The following is a 17,777-nucleotide window of genomic DNA, read 5'->3' on the forward strand; positions in this document are numbered from 1 at the left end:
TGTCCTGCTGGAGATTCCAGACCAGCATCTAGTAATACTCCAACACAAGGAAACGTGCCTAGGCATACTGTAAAAATCTCAGACCTTCATCCACACGGCAGAGACACAGAAATCTTCATTATTCATTCAGCAGTGATATGAAACACTGCACATCTTAATACGCAAAGGGCGCCAACGGGCAATCCGGCCAGAAAAACAAGGCAATTCTGGCAGTGAGCAACCGGGGTCCTCAAAGTATTCATGCCCTCTGACCCAGCAATTCCATACCAGGAATTTATCCCAAGGAAATGAAAACATTTGTTGAAAGGCTCAAGTACCAAGTATGTTCATGGTTGTATTGTTTATAATTCTGAGACAGAAATGACTCCGTACCAGCGACAATGGTGGAGCCATCAAGTGCCATGTAGACATTAAAATTCATGTAATGAAAGAACATTTAGTGACGTGGGAAAATGCTCACTGCACAGTAAGCGAAAAGAAAGGTTACAAACAGCATAGAGGATATAACCCACACTGTGAAACCCATGTACACACAGACGCAGAGATGGAAGGCATAAACACCAAAACGTTAACCACAGCAGCTCTAAGTGGCATGATCATGAGTGAACTTACTTTTCCTGATTTCTCCCCATCTGCGATCAGAAATTTTTATAATAAAAAATGTTACTTTTAACATCTTCAAAACGTAAATATAAGCTACAAAATCAAGAACATCCCCCCCTCCAGAGCGCCTGGGTGGCTCAGTCAGTTAAGTGCCCGACTTCGGCTCGGATCATGATCTCACGGTTCGTGAGTTCAGGCCCTGCATGGGGCTCTATGCTGACAGCTCAGAGCCTGGAGCCTGCTTGGGATTCTGTGTCTCCTTCGCTCTCTTCCCCTCCTCCACTTGTGCTCTGTCTCTCAAAAATAAATAAATGTAAAAAAAAAAAAAAAAGAAAAAAAAATTTTTTGAAAGAATATCCCCCCTCCGTCTCCCGTGAAGCCTTACAGCCCTCCTCTATAAAATCAAAAGTGGAGAAGATAAGTACTCCCCCGCAAATCTGATACAATGTATTTTTCACAAAGCAAATTCTGCCGGTACTGGTACTGTAGAAAAGGCCTGTGTGGACCGTAAGCTCTCCTGAGCACTGTCCCTATCCATCAAAGCAGGTCACACCCACCTAAGGAGGCTTTGCTTGAACTAAACACTAAACGCTACAGACCACATGAATTCTCGAGAGGGACCTATGAAGTTTACTATGTTCCCACCAATGATATCAAACGTACATTTCCTTCTATTCTTACTTTTGATAAAAGTCTTTCCTTTCTCCAACTGAGGGAACACACTTCTAGAGATACTTCTAATTTTAACTAGCCAGCCCATGCTTATCAAATACAACCACTACAGGAAACAGACAGATAGCAAAACCTGGCTGAGTGGGGAAAAGGTACAGACGGTACATGAAGTTTTATCTAAAGGTACCACAAAAAACAACATATATGCACACGTACACATAAACATATATACACATAAGAGTGTAAAGCCATGAACTGGCCGCCCACCAAATTAACAATGGGGTCGTCTCCAGGGAGGGAGGGAAGGAGAACTGGATTCACCAGAGGCATCCTAGGGACTTCTATCAGAGAAATGGGGGGGGGGGGAGGGGAACCTAAAGCAGATATGAACAATACTCACACGTTCACATTTATTTTTAACAGAAGACACAAGGGTGCATTATGACCATCTGTACTACTTTTGTTCTTCAAGGCAATAAAGGAAAGAGACTACAAAAGATAAAAGGCAACCCCAGATTCTCTACTCTGCTTTTCTTCTGAGATAAAGAACAATATTCTGGGTTGGTTCTGGTCTTCTGACCATGGCGAGAGACGAGAGCTCAGAAGAGCCAAGTTCAAGGAACTCATAAAACAGAGCTTCCTTGAGGTGACCTGTCAGATGTCTCCGGCCACTGCGTGACTGTGGAATTTGAGGCCCATGAGGGCCCATCCACTTCTTGACAGATGAGAACTCAGGCGGCCCAGAGAGGGAACGCAGACTATTCCGGCACGTGATCAGTTAAGGTGAGAAGCTCAAAGAAACTCCGCAAATTTCTCATTTCAGGGTAAGTTCTGCAGGTGGGTCCCTACATCCACCTGAGGGTCCCGATTTCAGGACAGAAATCTATATGTGTACCTGACAACAAAGATCAACACACAGTGAATTTATCCAAGCCTCTGTTTGAAATGCTTCCCAGCAGCATAAAGCCAAAAAAAGCCTCAGAAACTTCACATGACAAGTAGGCCCTGACTGTCAGGAGGCAGAACAAGGGTGCAGGTATCCAGGGCAGGTCATGGCAATGAGACACTCACGCACAAACCCCAAAGAACAAACGCACAGCCACTGCTGCACCAGGGATTTCTGCTTATACTAGCCATATTTTCCTACCGGCTCCACTATCAAATGAACATGCATTTAATATAAACACTCAAGAATCTGAATATAAAAAAGAACCATTCTATAAATCCAAACTTTAACTTAAAAAAGAGGTGAAGAAGGGCTTGGTTGTTGAGCATTGAAACAAGCATCACATGATGCCGGGCTCAAAGCTGGCCAGCCAGGTGGCCAGAAGCAGCATGCAGTTCTGGTCTCAGCTTGCCTTTCCTCCAAGCCTCAGCTCATGTCCTATCTGCGGAGACTCATCCTGGAGTAGGTACCTCCACCTTGGACTGCCAGCCTTTTCTTCTGCAAAAGCCAGAGACCAAACCAGGCACTCTCTTCTCTGCCTCACTGTCCCAGGACACATGAGATGTGCCTCTGTACGTGATGGACAGGAGTCACCTGGGGACACCTGGCTGAAGATGCCTCTTCTGGACATCACTAGAAACGCTCTAACCCTTGGTTCCCACGAGAATGTGCATCAGAATCACCTGGAGGGCTTGTTAAGACAGACTGTGGGGCTGGGGAGGTCTGCAGAAGGGCCTGAGGATCCCCACTTCTACTAAGTTCCTAGGCCATGTCAATGCCATTGGCCTGGGGACCACACTTTAAAAAAGCCCAGTGATTCCCAATCCTGCTGGAAGGATGGCAAGACTAACAGCTGGAGAACTACTAAAATGCAGTATCTAGGCCCCAACGGCAGAGAAGTCCAAGCGGCAGGTCAGAAGGCAGCCTGAGATCTGGCTGACACACCAATGGTCAGACTGAGACTAGCCATGCTTATTTTTACCCACCGTCTATGTTCTGCCCCAGCAAAAGGTCAAGGATCGTTGTCTCCGAAGGTTTTCAGAGCCAAAACTTGAGTTTCCTTGTGACAGAAGCCCACGCTATTCAAGAGAGGTCCCCATCCTTTCTAACTGTCCCTGTCCCATGGTGCCTCTGAAAAGAAGGGGACCGCCAAAGGCAGAACCACTGCTTGGCAAACAACACTCAAGGCTGGATTCTGTGACCTCAATGTCTCAGAAAAGCCACAGGCAAGACTCAATGTCTCAAGTCCACTGAAAAGCCACAGCCAAGTGGGAGTCCCACTCCCTTGGGGGCAGCCTCTCACCCTTCTAGGCCACCCTTGTAACAGTAAGGAATGACATTTGTCTTGCTTCATCCTGAGCCCTCACAACCTGCCAGGCCACTTTCACAAAGGGACTCGGGCAGTACTTCTCTTGGAAACTTTTCTTGAGTGACCTTTTATAATAATAACCAATTATGTCTACACTTGAATGTCAGGTGGAAGGAAAAAAGGCAGGATATGCAATTGTATATATGGCACGACCACAACCATGTAAAACAAAAACTATTCATGCAAACACTGGAAGGAAACAGTAAAAACGTTAATAGGGATTGTCTTTAGGTGGTGGGATTGTGGGTGTTGTTTTCTTCTTGCTACTTATTTTCCAAGTTGTTTACAAAGAGCACATATTACTTACAGAACTAGAGCTTAATTTTACAATAAATCGGAAGGAAAAAAAAATATACACAACTGCCCACATCTAACGTGTGCCAGCCCAGAGAGCAAATGGCCCGCTAGCCTTTTCCACGTAAGCAGGACTGAGGGGCAAGAATGGCTCTGCGGCCTTGAGCAAGTGCCTTCAGCAAATATTCACTCTGGACTGGGCTGCTAATGCACACCAGCATTGCCCTCGAAGGGTTAACAGTGCAGAAGCAGAACAAGGATGCAGGGTCCTCCCTTCTACCTCTGAGACTTCCTGGGCCCTGAGCATGGACTAGACATCTTTTCCTCCCAGTTTCTCACCTTGTGGAACTTGACACAGAGCAGCAATCCGCCTCCAAACGGACACTGTCTCAAATAAGCGTCAAACTCCCTTCGGCTGGACTGTCAGGAGCCACTGCTCACCATCAGCATGTGACCTCCTGGACCAGCAAGAGCAGAGAACAGCCCCTGCATGGCCATCACCTCCACTTGAGAGCTTCATCACTGCCACCAACCAGGGAGAGGGTACCACCTCCCTGCCATGCCTCGGGCCTGAGACACACCTGTCAACTTATCGACAGGGCTGTTAGCCTGGCCAGCCTTGCACACCGGTTCTGAATTTCAGGATCTCTTATGTTCATATCCTCTCCAGTTCTGATTCATCTAAAACTTAGTGAAACAAACCTTCATTTGAGCAGCTGCAGAAAATGTGGACCCTGACAGATCGAGGACAGACCTGTCTCGTGCCTCCATGTCTTCCTCTACCTCTACACCCCTCCCCTTTCTCTTTCCCATGACCTTCCAAACTTGGAAACTCAATCACCTACCAAGACTCCACTCAGGTGCCCCCTCCTCCAAGAAGCCTTCCCCCTCTCCAACCCTGCAGCATGGGTTAGAGATCTTGTCTCTCCCAACTATCTGCACCATCCACTTCTCCAGGCACTCAGCACACACCATTGAAGGCACCTGCAGACAGGGATCAAGCCCTGAGTACATGCTGAACAGCCCCTTCCATGCCCAGACTCAAGTTCACTGGCAGGCCAATCACCTTTACCCAACTTCCCCTGCCTGTGGCCGTCTCCAGGGGAACACTCGCTGAGTATTTCCTGCCTGCCTGCAGCACGCCCGGCCCCGAGTGTGGCACCCCTCAGATGAGGAAACAAACCCACTTCACCCCACAGATCCAGCTGGCTCAGGCCCTCTCCTCAGCACAGCTGGCATCTACCTGGGACTAATAGGGCAGGGCTGGACCTAAGTCTCCCAGAAGCTGCTCAGAGAGTCCAAGGTGCTGGTCCATGGAATGAGCTCAGGTGGCTTGTGGAATTGGCTGCTCAGGGAAAGTGTCCTAGCACTGAAGCCTTCTCTCATACACCCCGATCTCAATGAGAGGGTGGAAACAATCATCGCGGAAAACCCCGGACACAGTCCACTCCCTCCCTCTCCCATCTGCTCCCAAATTTGTACTGAGTCAGAAGAAGGGCCCCTGGGGCGCCTGGGTGGCGCAGTTGGTTGAGCGTCCGACTTCAGCCAGGTCACGATCTCGCGGTCCGGGAGTTCGAGCCCCACGTCAGGCTCTGGGCTGATGGCTCAGAGCCTGGAACCTGTTTCTGATTCTGTGTCTCCCTCTCTCTCTGCCCCTCCCCCGTTCATGCTCTGTCTCTCTCTGTCCCAAAAATAAATAAACGTTGAAAAAAAAAAAAAAAGAAGAAGGGCCCCTGCAGCCACCACAGCCCTCAGCAGGAGCTGGCCCTGCATGAGGCCTCAGCTCACCTCAGAGCCAGCAACCACTGCACCACACAGGACAGAGAGGGAGCCTACCTCATGTCTGCAGGGATCTTTCCACTCTGAAAGATGCCCCTGAACCCCAGCACCAAGACGGAGTTACAGTCCAGAAAGTGGATGCTAGGAACAGGTCTCAGAGGCAGAGTCTGCCCAAGCAATCAGGGAAGCCCCAGCATGAATTCTGGAAAAGATTTGTTCTTGAGCAGTCGTTCTCAAATGGTGTTCCCTGGGGTCCTGGGAACCCACAGAGATCCCCAGAGGGAGAGAGGGGAGCTGAGTAGAGACCACTAGGACCTGTCAAGTCAATCAGAGTCACTAGGGCTTCACTTGGGGCTTCAGGAAAAATGCACAGAGGGAAGAATTCTTGTTTCACTGCTATGAAGTTGGAAAACCAGGGTTCTGAGACACACAGTTTAAATCCACTTACAATCAATATCAAAGACTCTCACCTGACCTTCCCAAGGCTGGGATGGGGATTTTAACAGGCCTTCCCCGGCAGGCCCCCTTGCCCAACCCATCACCTATCTGCCAGTGAGATACAGGGAGACCCTAACAAACTGACACTCCTCACCATGAATCCCTGTCTGCAAGCTGGGGGCTCAAGCATAACCCTTCTGTGGTCCCCCCCACCCCAACCCTTGCAGTTGCTCCTGAACAAAAGCTCTCTGAGCTGTGAGTGACACCACGTCAGGGTGCCCCCGCCCCGCCCCCCGGAGCCAGTCTCCGTTCAGCTGCATGCTTGAGGCTGCGGCTATGAATGGAGGGCCATCTCTGGGAACCCCCACCACACCATACACGATGCTGGGCACACAGCTCAAAGGACGTTCAGCAGACAAAGTAATCCAACATCAGACCCTTCTCATGACACCCCCAGAAAATACAAAAGTGAAAACACACCAAGCGTTAGCGAGTAGATGCCTAACCATGAACACCATTTCCTCTCAGCTTCCTGTGGGGAAACCGCCTGAGTGACGAGACTGCCAGATGCACAGCAGAACCCTGGGGGGACAGAGTTCCTGGCCCTTACCTGGTAGTAGGTCTTAATGTTTCTCACCAAGATGGTCAAGTTCTGAATGCGGAGGTTCACGTCGTTGTTAACGTGCTTGTTGATGCGCTGATTTGTTGGTCTGGGGTCACTAGAGAAGGAAGAGGAGAATGGAAACTGTGTATCACATCATCTGCCACACACCCCCATTCCCAGGCAAGAGTGAACCTCCCGTCCTCCCTTCCAGCCTCGGTTACTATGCAGCTATGACTGTGGATTGAGTCAAATCCTTATTCTGCTTCTGCCAACTCCCGGATCTTGGGTGGGGGTGCCCCATCACCTCCCTGCTTCCCTCCCCATCCCGCAGCACCTAGCCAATCACAGGCCCGGGGTCAATGCTATTTCTCCTTATTCTGCTACTGCCAAGTCCCAGACCTTGGGGGGGTGGGGCGGGCATCACCTCCCTGCTTCCCCATCCCCCCACTGGAGTCAATGCTATTTCCATCCCTACTGCTAGCAACACCCATAATCCACCACCAAATGCCAGTGCAGACCCAAAAAGTTATACTGTATAAAAACCAATAACCCATCCCAAGATTTCAAGATTAAAAAGGTTAAGAGGCGCCTGGGTGGTTCAGTCAGTTAAGTGTCCAACTCTCGGCTTTGGCTCAGGTCATGATCTCACGGTTTCATGAGTTCCAGCCCTGTGTCAGGCTCTGCATTGACAGTGGGGAGCCTGCTTGGGATTCCCTCTCTCTACTCGTCCCCCACGCTGTCTCTGTCTCTCAAAATAAACAGACTTAAAAAAAATAAAACAAAATGTTCAAGTCTGAACAGACCAAAATATACTAAATACCAAGAAAGAAAAGGAAAAAAATGATGTTTTCTGACAATAAATCAAAATTATTAAAGTTCCATCTCCCCCTCCCCATCAACCAGATTGGTCTAGGCTGGTCCTGCCGGTGATTGACATTTCAGGGACACAACTCTACCCCCGAAAAACCCGAGTCTGTGACAGGGCATGACATACACGCACCCTATGAGAAAGGCTAAGAGCAGAGATATAAATAATTCATGTGGGAAACCCCCAAAGCGTCATTTATTTTCCGATCTCAGGCAAAAGTCAGGTCCAGCTGCGATGAAACTAGAAATCTGAATCAAGTGATTTATCATTCCTCTCATCTACGTCCAGAACATTTTTCAAAAATGTTTCTTATGTGAAGAGAACAGAGTCAGGAAAAGAAATTCAGCTTCCGCCTCCCCAGGTACCACGAGATGCTTTCCACAACAAAGCCCTCCCTCCCAGGTGCCTGTCCCATCCTCCACAAAGAGAGCTAACTGAAATGAGGGCTGTTTTCAGGGCTTCATCATCTGTCATCCTGGCTCCGTGATAAGGGTGCTGAACCTCCCCAGGGTGGTGTGAAGGCAGAGTCAGCCTCTTCCTCAGTAATCGGCCCACAAGGAGACAGGAGCACAGGAATGGGGGTCGGGGGGGGGCGGGGGGAGAGTTAAGGAAATCAACCTCAATGCCACTCGACTCATCCCAAAGCCAACTAACACAAAACTGACCAAAAAAAATTTACAAATAGAAATCTTTTCAAATGTCATTGGAAGTATAATCTTTTTCTTAATAACATGAGCTATTTGGAATTCAGCCGTTAAACATTTGACATATACACCACGAGCCCCTACCCTGTTTCATGTGTACGCAAACCCCTTTATGCATTACATGTTGTCAGCCATGGATTTTGTTTGAACACCCTGTATCTCCTAAAATAATCGCATGGGTACCTTGGGTCAACCAGGGAATCTCTTTTCAACTGTCATGTGACAACATGTCTTATTGTCCCCACACGGTAATGGAGCCTGGCCAAGCCATTTGCACGTTAGATTTCTCTTGGAGCCATTCATTACTGAGAAAACAAAGGTTAACAGTTCAGTGGAAATTAATTTAGGAATAGAGGCGGCATTCAGAACGTAAACCGCAAAGGCATTGTTAGCTACAGAAGTATACCTAACATTACAAATAATTTATCTCAAAGGCTCACTTCTCCTCTGCTTAGGTATCTCAAGAGATGAGAAACAAGTTCATAATGTGACTAAAGTACTTCTTAAAACTGAACTTCGAGAACACGCAGGACTTTTTGTTTTGCTACTGCGGTCCCAGCTTTGAGTCAGAGGGCCTCGGCACGCGTGGTGGAATACACGTTCACTGCGTGAGCAAAGGCACCACGCACAAGGGATGGGGGGGCGGTGGGGACCTGGGTGCCCTTCAGATAACAGCAGGGAAGCCTCTGACCATCTCGGCTTTTGTTCTCCCAGTTCAGCTAAGAGAAACAACACTACAAAAGAGCCTCATTCGATGCTTACCATATGAGTAATTAGACTCATTATCACGATCATTAGTACTCCCATCTTCTTTTTTTTTTTTTTTTTTTTTTTAAATTTTTTTTTTCAACGTTTATTTATTTTTGGGACAGAGAGAGACAGAGCATGAACGGGGGAGGGGCAGAGAGAGAGGGAGACACAGAATCAGAAACAGGCTCCAGGCTCTGAGCCATCAGCCCAGAGCCCGACGCGGGGCTCGAACTCCCGGACCGCGAGATCGTGACCTGGCCGAAGTCGGACGCTTAACCGACTGCGCCACCCAGGCGCCCCCAGTACTCCCATCTTCTAACTGAGGCTCTCAGGGTAGAGAGGTTATGAGGAAACAACTGGAAACAAAAGTCAACTAGGGTTAAGTAAGGCTCATCCTCACTCTCCCAGCACTGAGTAACCTCCACTTTTCTATGCTGTGGGAAATGGGTCAGAAGACACAGACTCCAGTCCGGGGTGCAGGACTGGCCAAGGTTCTCTGGGCCCCAGGGTGCTCATCTGCAAAATGACTCTAGGATCCTTCCAGCCCCAGACTGTCATTCTGTGAAGGCCAGGTCGCACTGGCCGTACTTGGTCCTAGATCCCAGAAAGCACATCATATAACCATTGCACCAACTGCACATCCCTGAAAGCCATCATTAACAACAAGATCTTCTTTCCACAATATCTAGATGTCAGAGGGCAGGAGAGAGGCACTGGGGGTGCAAACATCTGGTAGTGTGTCCCATCTCAGAGAGTTCCAAGTCCAAAGTGTGGGGGCCCCCAGGGCCTCCTTCTCATAAAAACTTCTAACTAGAAAAAAGGAAATCAACTTGCCCTAGAATTTTAAAGAGAGTTATGATTTAGGTTTATAGCAATCTTGCCCCCCTCCTTTTTGAAAGCCAGCCCCCAACTTTGGTTATATTCCAAAGGCTTCCAAAATTTAAACCTGAGTCAAGAAATGTATTGACACAGAACAGATGTCCACAATATATCACAGGTGAAAAAAAAAAAGGATGTTAAAAAAACAACAGCATGAGCCCAAGTTTGCATAAAAATACATTAAGGAACATATACCTATTTACTATAGACATTCAGAAGACACAGATTAGCACTGCTACCTCTTTGTGGTAAAATTATAGGTAATTTTATTTTGCTCACCATTTCTTATTCTCCTGCAACGAATGTAAACTTTTGGTGTAATTAAACATATTTTTTTTCAACTTGAGAGACAGCAAGCAAGTGCGTGAGGCACAGAGACAGAGAGGGAGAGAGAGAATCCCAAGCAGGCTCTGCACTGTCAATGCAGAGCCTGACCCAGGGCTTAAACCCAGAAACCGTGAGATCATGACCTGAGCTAAAGAGTCAGATGCTTAACTGACTGAGGTGCCCCCTTGGTGTTATTTTTAAGGACTCAAAGCCCCCATGTCATACTCTGTAGTCAAAAAAGGAAATCACTTAAGTTCACAAGTAAAAATTTTTGCGCCAACACTTTCCTGCCAACACAAACTCATTCAACAACAAGTATTTGCCCTTATATCCTCAGCTTTCACAGATACCGATTAGGAATAGAACTCCTCTTCCAGCACACTAGGGGAAAAAAAAATTATCCTTCAAATGCCTTTTAGAAACTTAGGCCTGAGGAGGTTTCTAACTCCTGAAAAAGATCCTGAATTTTGCAGTGAGCACCAGGGGTAAAGAAGGGAGTCTGAATAAAGCAAATAGCGCTGGACTTCCCACAGGCCTTGCAAGGGCACAGGCTCTCAGTTCCAATCCCAAGTTCCCAACTGCACTCAACAGCCACAGCCTCAAATCAGAAGGTGTCTGCTCTCAGAAGTACAGATGCACACTGGAGCAGGCACAGGGGTGCACGCACGAACGTGGCCCAGGCCTCACTCCCAACAATGATGGACATTTCTTGGGCATTTTCCATACACATCACCTTATTCAATCCTCCCAAGTTTATAAAATACAATCCCCTTATTACTGACAGCGAAGTTGAGGCTTAGAGAATGTAAGTAATTTGCCCAAGGTGGCTGAACTAGTAAGTGGCAGAGAAGGGAACGAGAACTTGGTCCCTGAAAACATCAGGCAGACAAGTGCTTAAATACTTTTGCTACGAGACAGTGAGAAACGTGTCCAAAGTGAATCAGAAATCTTGTTTTCCCTTGGGTACCAGCAGATCACCCAGAAAGACTGCATTTACAGAGGCACTATTCAGCAGGGTGCCCCATGCATCTTGTTCCAAGCCACTCAATGCCTTTCACTCAAGAATTCTCCTAGACCTGGGCCTCCCCTGAAAGCTGAGCCCACAGGGCTTTCCTGCTTCCAGGCACTGATGTCACCGTGAGGCCAGGGCCAAGAGACTACTACCGTGGCCTTCTTCAGTTGCCGGAGACAAAGCCTAGGTGCAGCCACGTGACCCCCGCCGGCATCCATATGGCTCTGAAGTGTTAGGTAACATGCCTCTTATCTGAGCTCCAGCAACCCACTGAGCACACTGCTCTCTACAATTTTCCCAGGTCCTACCAACTTGGGGAGAATTTACCAAAATAGGCAAGTAGCACACAGTTGGAGCTATCAGCATAGGAGATAAGGCAGAATCGCCTTATCACTTACCTGCTAGTTAGCCTGACATTTCTCCATTTGGCACAAGTGAACACCAAGGCTTACAGACAGTGTCAAATATGGGGCTTGGACTCGGGTCCCAGCGTCCAGCTGTGCCCTAGCGCTTGCTGAGAGAGGACCAAGGCTATGAGCTACGCAGTAATCTAGGAGACTAACAACGTAGGAGAAAGGTAGACTGGAAAAACTCCTAAGGGGCACCTCAAATCCGTTTTGGATTAAGATGGCACATATATAATTGATACTAATACCTGTTAAGTGGCAAGCACTGTGCTAATCGCTAACACATCATCCCTTTTAATCCTCACAACCATCGCTTAAAGGAGGCAATTTACTTCCCATTCTACAGATGAGCAAACTGAAGTGTTGAGCTGTGTGTGCCCAGCCTCACTTGGCGAGTGTAAGCTGACCTAGGGTTCAAACCCTGGCTGGCTACCTAGGCTGTCAACACTAGGGCTGGAACACTTTTTTTTTTTTTTTTCAATTGAGGTAATTACATAGAGCGAATGCACAGATCGTAAGTTACAGCTTGATGAGTTCTGAAAAATGAAATGTCCTTCATTTCATGATCAATGTCCTGATCAATGTACAGATCAGTATTACCGTCCCTAAAAGTTCACCTGTTTCTCCTTTCCAGACGATCCCCACCCACCTCCAGGTGCAAACAACGTTCTGATTGCTATCACCTGGAACGGGGTCATTCTGTAAACGGTGTGCTGCTGAAGCCATTCACTCCTTGATTTCCTTGTTGAGAAAGCCACCCAAACAGCTTCCTGGTGTCCTTTCCTCTGTTCCTGACCCTGGCCAGAAGGCACCAGAAACACTGCTTGAGGCCATAAGAGCTGCAAGGACTTATCAGCTCCCATTTCTAGAATGATTATCTTCGCATATCACAGAGGAGAGACCATGTAAAATTGTCAAGGGAAGTGGAGAAGCCCTTCAAACTGAATTTAGCCACGGGCCAAGTGTGAACAAGTGATGAGCTGGCATTTCTCAAAGGAATGGTCCAACAGGCTCTCCTGATTTACAAGCAAGTGGTAAACGCTTCAGGAATTCCAAAGGTCAGGGAAGAAAGAGAAACAGTCCCAGGGCTTTTGTTCTCCCCTCCGCCTGGGTGTAAAAACTGAATGAAAAGGCTGAGGATACTGCTGTTTTTAATTAAACAGTCTTGGGCTTGGGTAAGGACACACTGGTCACCGAACCAATGAAATCCAGTAACTTTCGGGGTCCACCAAAATGGGGGTAGAGTTGCCAGAACTTAAATATGACGCTTGACAACCCCAGGAAAACTCGTTTTCATCAATGTTCTCAGACAAGAGCTGCCAAAGTGGCAACAGATTTGTCTTTTTAGAATCTAACCAAACACAAGATTGGTAAGATTAAGAAACAGGCAAACTGAAGTGTCTCTCACACAACATGACACCCAATGACTTACTAAAAGAAGGAGTGTTGCCAGGGAATTTTAAAAAACAGGCCTTTTTAGGTAGATCTATTTAAACCACTTTCTGAATATGCCCAAGCTAAGTGCTCCTCCTGTGTGGGCCGCAAAGCTGATTCTCATTAGCTAATGGCTTCATGTTCAAGTATGACAACTTGCTTAGTTGCAGGTGAGTAGGTGAGCACAAGGGGCCGATCCACAGAGAGCATCAGAATGTTTTATTTTGCTTCCAGCGCTTGTGAATCATGCTGACACTCAGTTCCAATGTGTTCCCTGCACTTTCTGGGTTAAAAACAGAACGCAGTGGAGAGCCAACACCTACGTGTGGCAGGCTGTCAATCAAACAGGCTCTGCAGAATTCAGCAACAGGAAAGGATGTGGTCAGACATACATGCTAACAAGTGTAACTTCCACCAAGACCCTGTTTAAGCTGCGAGTGCTTCAAGACAAACAGTACCACAGCACTGAGACTCCCAGGGCCTCTCTTAACACAGTGACTTCAAATCCAATACAGGGGAAGGGCCTTAACCAATTGCACTTGCTTCGGAGCAACTGAAAACAAGATGAAACGGAAAGCTCAGAAACACAGGCATCCCAACCTACAGTGGAACTTTATAGTCCCTCACAGATGCTCTGGGTCCACCCTAGACACTTCCTGTAACCAGACTCTCCGTTACAGTTCCTTGCCCCCAAAAAGGGTTTTGTTTTGTTTTTTTATTTCAGAGTTCAAACCTCAAGTATCTGAGTTTGAAGTCAATTGTGCTATCTAGACCAAGAGGATGATAGTCGTTCAATTTCAAATTTACCAAACAAGCTGCCAACCTGCTGTCCTGGAATTCTCCACATCCCCAAGGGAAAGAAGTCACCTTCATACTATACTGCAATACCAGGGACCCTGCCTGCAAAGAACCCTCCTGTTTCAACTTCATGTTCCATTTCTACAACCTTAAACGTTCTGAAGCATCATTTTTTCCTTTCTCCTTGTAGATAACTTACATTTGCAACATGATTTGGTTCAAAAAGATGCCATCCGCTAAATCCATGTACATTGTCAGGTTGTCCTGGTTGCCGCTTCCAAATGAGCCAAAAGTTTTAACCTGCCGGGAAAGGGGCATAAAGAGAAAGACAGGAAAAGTCACCCCCAAGCGCACAGTCTAAAGGTCTCTCGGGTAAAGGCGAGCAGGGACGGTGTAGGAAAAGGGGGTCACCCACACCCACTCACCCTGCAGCAGGCACCAAGCCCACCCTTTTCTAGGGCCTCTACCCGCTCCTCGTGCCAGGCAACAGAAGCCAGAGAGGAGGAAAACTTCCTCCCCGCTTTTCTCCAGCGTTCCAGGGCGGAGGGGGAAGAAAAAAAAAAAAAAAAAAAACCCAAAAGGGAGTTTTCAATAAATTTCTCACGTCTCAAATCTACTGGAAAGGACTACGCCGACCCCAGCCTGTAAACGTTCTCACTCGGAAACCCCCAATCCCCACCGCCATCCACCCGGCCTCAGGGATTCAGAAACTACACGAGGATATTTTTGGAGAGTGGGTCCTTTACTCGAGTGATCAAGTCATGGGGGGGCCCAGGTGACTACTCAGACCTTGTCCACTCCAGGGACACAGCCCAGCGCCCGAGTGGGAACAGGTGTACCCGCTCAGACCCCGGTCGGAACAGGCGCAACGGCTCCCAAGTTGGAAATGCCTCCGGACCCCGGGGCTCAGACCCCGACCCTGGCCAGGAGCACTTACTGAGTCCCTCGCGTTCCGGAAGCTACCCCGTACCCCGGGAAGAGAGAACGTACGGCTACCGCCGGTGCACCAACAATAAGGCAAGGAGCTAGTTGGGAGCACTCACCCAGGTCACCAGCGGGCTCTGCAGGAAGAGCTCCATGAGCTCCGAGACGGTCACGTCCATGCTGAGGCTGCGCCCGCCGGCTCCACGCCCCGGTCCCCCGCGCCGCGGCACAAAGCGGCTCTGGCAGCAAGCGGCGGGCGCGGGGCTGCGGCTGCTCGCGCCCGGGAGACAAAGGCGGGGCGCGAGCCCACGTTCCGCGGCTACGGCGGCCCCGCGCCCCGCCCGGGGCTGGGGGAAGGGGAGGGCCCGCCACTCGGGGAGGAACAATGCGGGCGGCAGCCCCGCCCCTCAGCAGCCCCTGGCAGCCGGCGCGCCGCCTCGCGGTGCCGGAGCCGGGATCCCGGACGCTGGCGCTGCTGAGCTGGGAGCTGGGAGGGGGCGAAGGCCCGCACGTGTGCGGGGGGAGGGGGCGTCCGCGCGGTAGGCGGGGCTGCCCCCACGTGGGGCCGCAGCCACGCACCCACGCTGAGCGCAGCAGCCTCTGCGCTCGGGGCCCCAGCACGTGGCGCCTCCCTGCGCGCGTGCGCCTGCGGCGGGCCCGAACTCCCAATGCGGGCCAGAGCGCGCGGGCGCTGGCGCCCCCGTGCCTGCCCGGGAGGCGCGCCGGAGACTCGGGCGCCCTGCTTCCGAGGGTCGTCCCCGGCCCACCGCACGCTAGGGGCACAGCAGAGCCAGATCCCGAGACCGCCGGCCCCGGGCAGGTGCAGCCCTTCGGCCACGCGGAGTTCCAGCCGCCCAGGTGCCGCCAGAGGCCCCGCCCCGGCCTGTGGCAGAAGAGCGGAGCCCGCCCCCCTCACGTGCTGGCGTCGGTCTCGCGTGCAGATGGGGCGCGAGCCCGGAGGTCACAGGAGGAAACTTAGTGTTGAGTTTAGACCGTAAGAACGCGACCTCTTGCGTCCCGCCGCGCCACCTCCCGGTCTGCCTCCCTTTTAAAAGTTCCAGTAGGTGAACGGTGATGCTCCTTGGGCCCGCCCCATTGTGATCCCGATCCTCAAAACTACCGCCTCTTTGCCGTAGAGGAGCCAAATATCGGATTCCAAATTGGAGGACGTAGCAGCAGTTTAGTGGAGGAAGACAGGAGAAAGGAAAAGGGCCCAACTGGATGGAAAGCAAGCCCTGGGACCCGACCAGTCTGCTGAGACAAATGCGGTGGACCCAAGTTCCTGTCTGCCACCTCACCTTGGGCTGGTAATAATTTCACACTACGATTCAGTTCATTGTTCAAAGCACTTTATGCGATTTAATCTAATCCTCACGCGTTGTCCAGGTGAACCAACCGGTGTGGAGTTGACCTGAAGCGCCTAGTGTACTCCAAGTATTCAGTAGGCATCAAATAGCTGAGTTGGTAGTCAGTTCGAAGTTGGCTGCCAGGTGTTGAGCCTGCGGCATCTGCCGGTGAAGTGTGGTATTGCAGCCGAGTTCTCTCATCCTGGGCTGGTAAGGGGGTGACATTGCAGCCCCAAGAGTCAAGTGGGTGATTAAGAGTTCCTAAAGAGAAATGTGGAAGTCAAGGTAACTGAGGAAACAACTGGGACACTGCGAAGGAACTAAAATTTCTAACCCAAGTAGTTTTCTCATGCACCAGAAATTTATTAATTCCCTAGTTGCCCTTAATTGTAAAATCGGTTGGAAAACAGGTGTAGCATGTATCTACATCCATCTTTGCTTGGAAGGTCTTTGTTCTGTAAAGTAGTGAATGCCTGAAGGGCCAGAGTGTTTTCCATATTGCCCCCAACTCTTCTGGAGACACAAGGTGGGATCTTTAAAGTTATTTGATAAGCATACTGTTTTGTGCTAAGAAACACATTGAACTAATGAATGCTTTGTGACAGTGGGGATGAGACATTTCTCATCATGGTGAGAGAATTTGTCCCTGGGGACATTGGTAATCCCTGGGCCACAGGTCGGAAATTTCTGATTTGGGGTCAATTAGCTGCCGTTTTGGATCATGATCATTGATGTATCCATCATTCATTGCCTAGACCTTAACCTCACCCTATTCAGAGACTGCTCAGCATTCTTGTTTCCTGAGAGGCAGGGGGTCAGGTAATCCAGAAGGTGCCCAGGTTACAGGGTTGAAAGTCTTTGAAAGGCTGGACCACCTGTACAAGGTACTTCCTAGAAGCCTTTTAATTTCTAAAATTGAAATAAGAACGTTTTCCCCTATGTGACTTTAAAATATAATTTTGAGGGCCCAGGTGGTGCATGTGAAAGGATTTATGAAGATCCATAATGACAGTCTCTTCCTGATCTTTTGCAGAGGGTTCTATCACCACTTTAATAAGAATTCTTTCATTGGGGTATCTGGATGGTTCAGTCGGTTAAGCATCGGACTTTGTACTTGCTCAGGTCATGATCTTGGATTTGCGAGTTCAGTCCTTGCGTAGGGCTCTTTGCTGTCAGCGCGCAGCCCACTATGGATTCTCTGTCCCACTCCCCCTCCCTGTCGTACTTTGCACGTGCTCCCTCTCTCATAAATAAACATTAAAAAAAAGAATACTCTTAAATAAGAATTGTTTCCCTGAAGTCTCCGTTAGATTGGAGCATAGCTTCAGGGAGCCTACACACAGACCATCTGCTAACCACTAAGCAGAGCCTCTCCATCCCCACCTGAACACCCTTTGGCTTTCACTCCGTCTGTCTGAGACTTCACTCTTTAATTTTTTTTCTTGTTTCTATATAAAAAGTAATTTCTCTGCTTTAGACATTGCTTCTTAGGACTACTTTAATTATGTTCTTCATTCTGAAAAGGAATTTTCCTTCCCTTTTTGGAAAATGCTGGCTCAGCACTGTCAGCTAATGGCATATCTAGGTTACCTGATAGCTTAAATTATTTGTGCAACTTGGGGA

At 49.1% G+C, this 17,777-nt stretch overlaps 1 protein-coding gene across 2 annotated transcripts in view; it reads right to left on the reverse strand.

Annotated features, from left to right (window-relative positions):
- CCDC88C (coiled-coil domain containing 88C) overlaps positions 1 to 15,089 on the reverse strand; it is a 129,398-nt gene extending 114,309 nt beyond the window's left edge. For both annotated transcript variants that reach the window (XM_043556849.1, XM_043556848.1), the window contains exons 1-3: positions 14,928 to 15,089; positions 14,084 to 14,184; positions 6,712 to 6,820 (exon numbers count right to left, since the gene is read on the reverse strand). In XM_043556849.1, the coding sequence (XP_043412784.1) occupies positions 6,712 to 6,820; positions 14,084 to 14,184; positions 14,928 to 14,987 (270 nt within the window). In that variant the 5' untranslated portion in view covers positions 14,988 to 15,089. The remainder of the gene's footprint in view (positions 1 to 6,711; positions 6,821 to 14,083; positions 14,185 to 14,927) is intronic.
- Between the last annotated feature and the right edge of the window lie 2,688 nt (positions 15,090 to 17,777).

Source organism: Prionailurus bengalensis, chromosome B3 (genome assembly GCF_016509475.1).
Source record: "Prionailurus bengalensis isolate Pbe53 chromosome B3, Fcat_Pben_1.1_paternal_pri, whole genome shotgun sequence".
Lineage (NCBI taxonomy): Eukaryota > Metazoa > Chordata > Mammalia > Carnivora > Felidae > Prionailurus > Prionailurus bengalensis.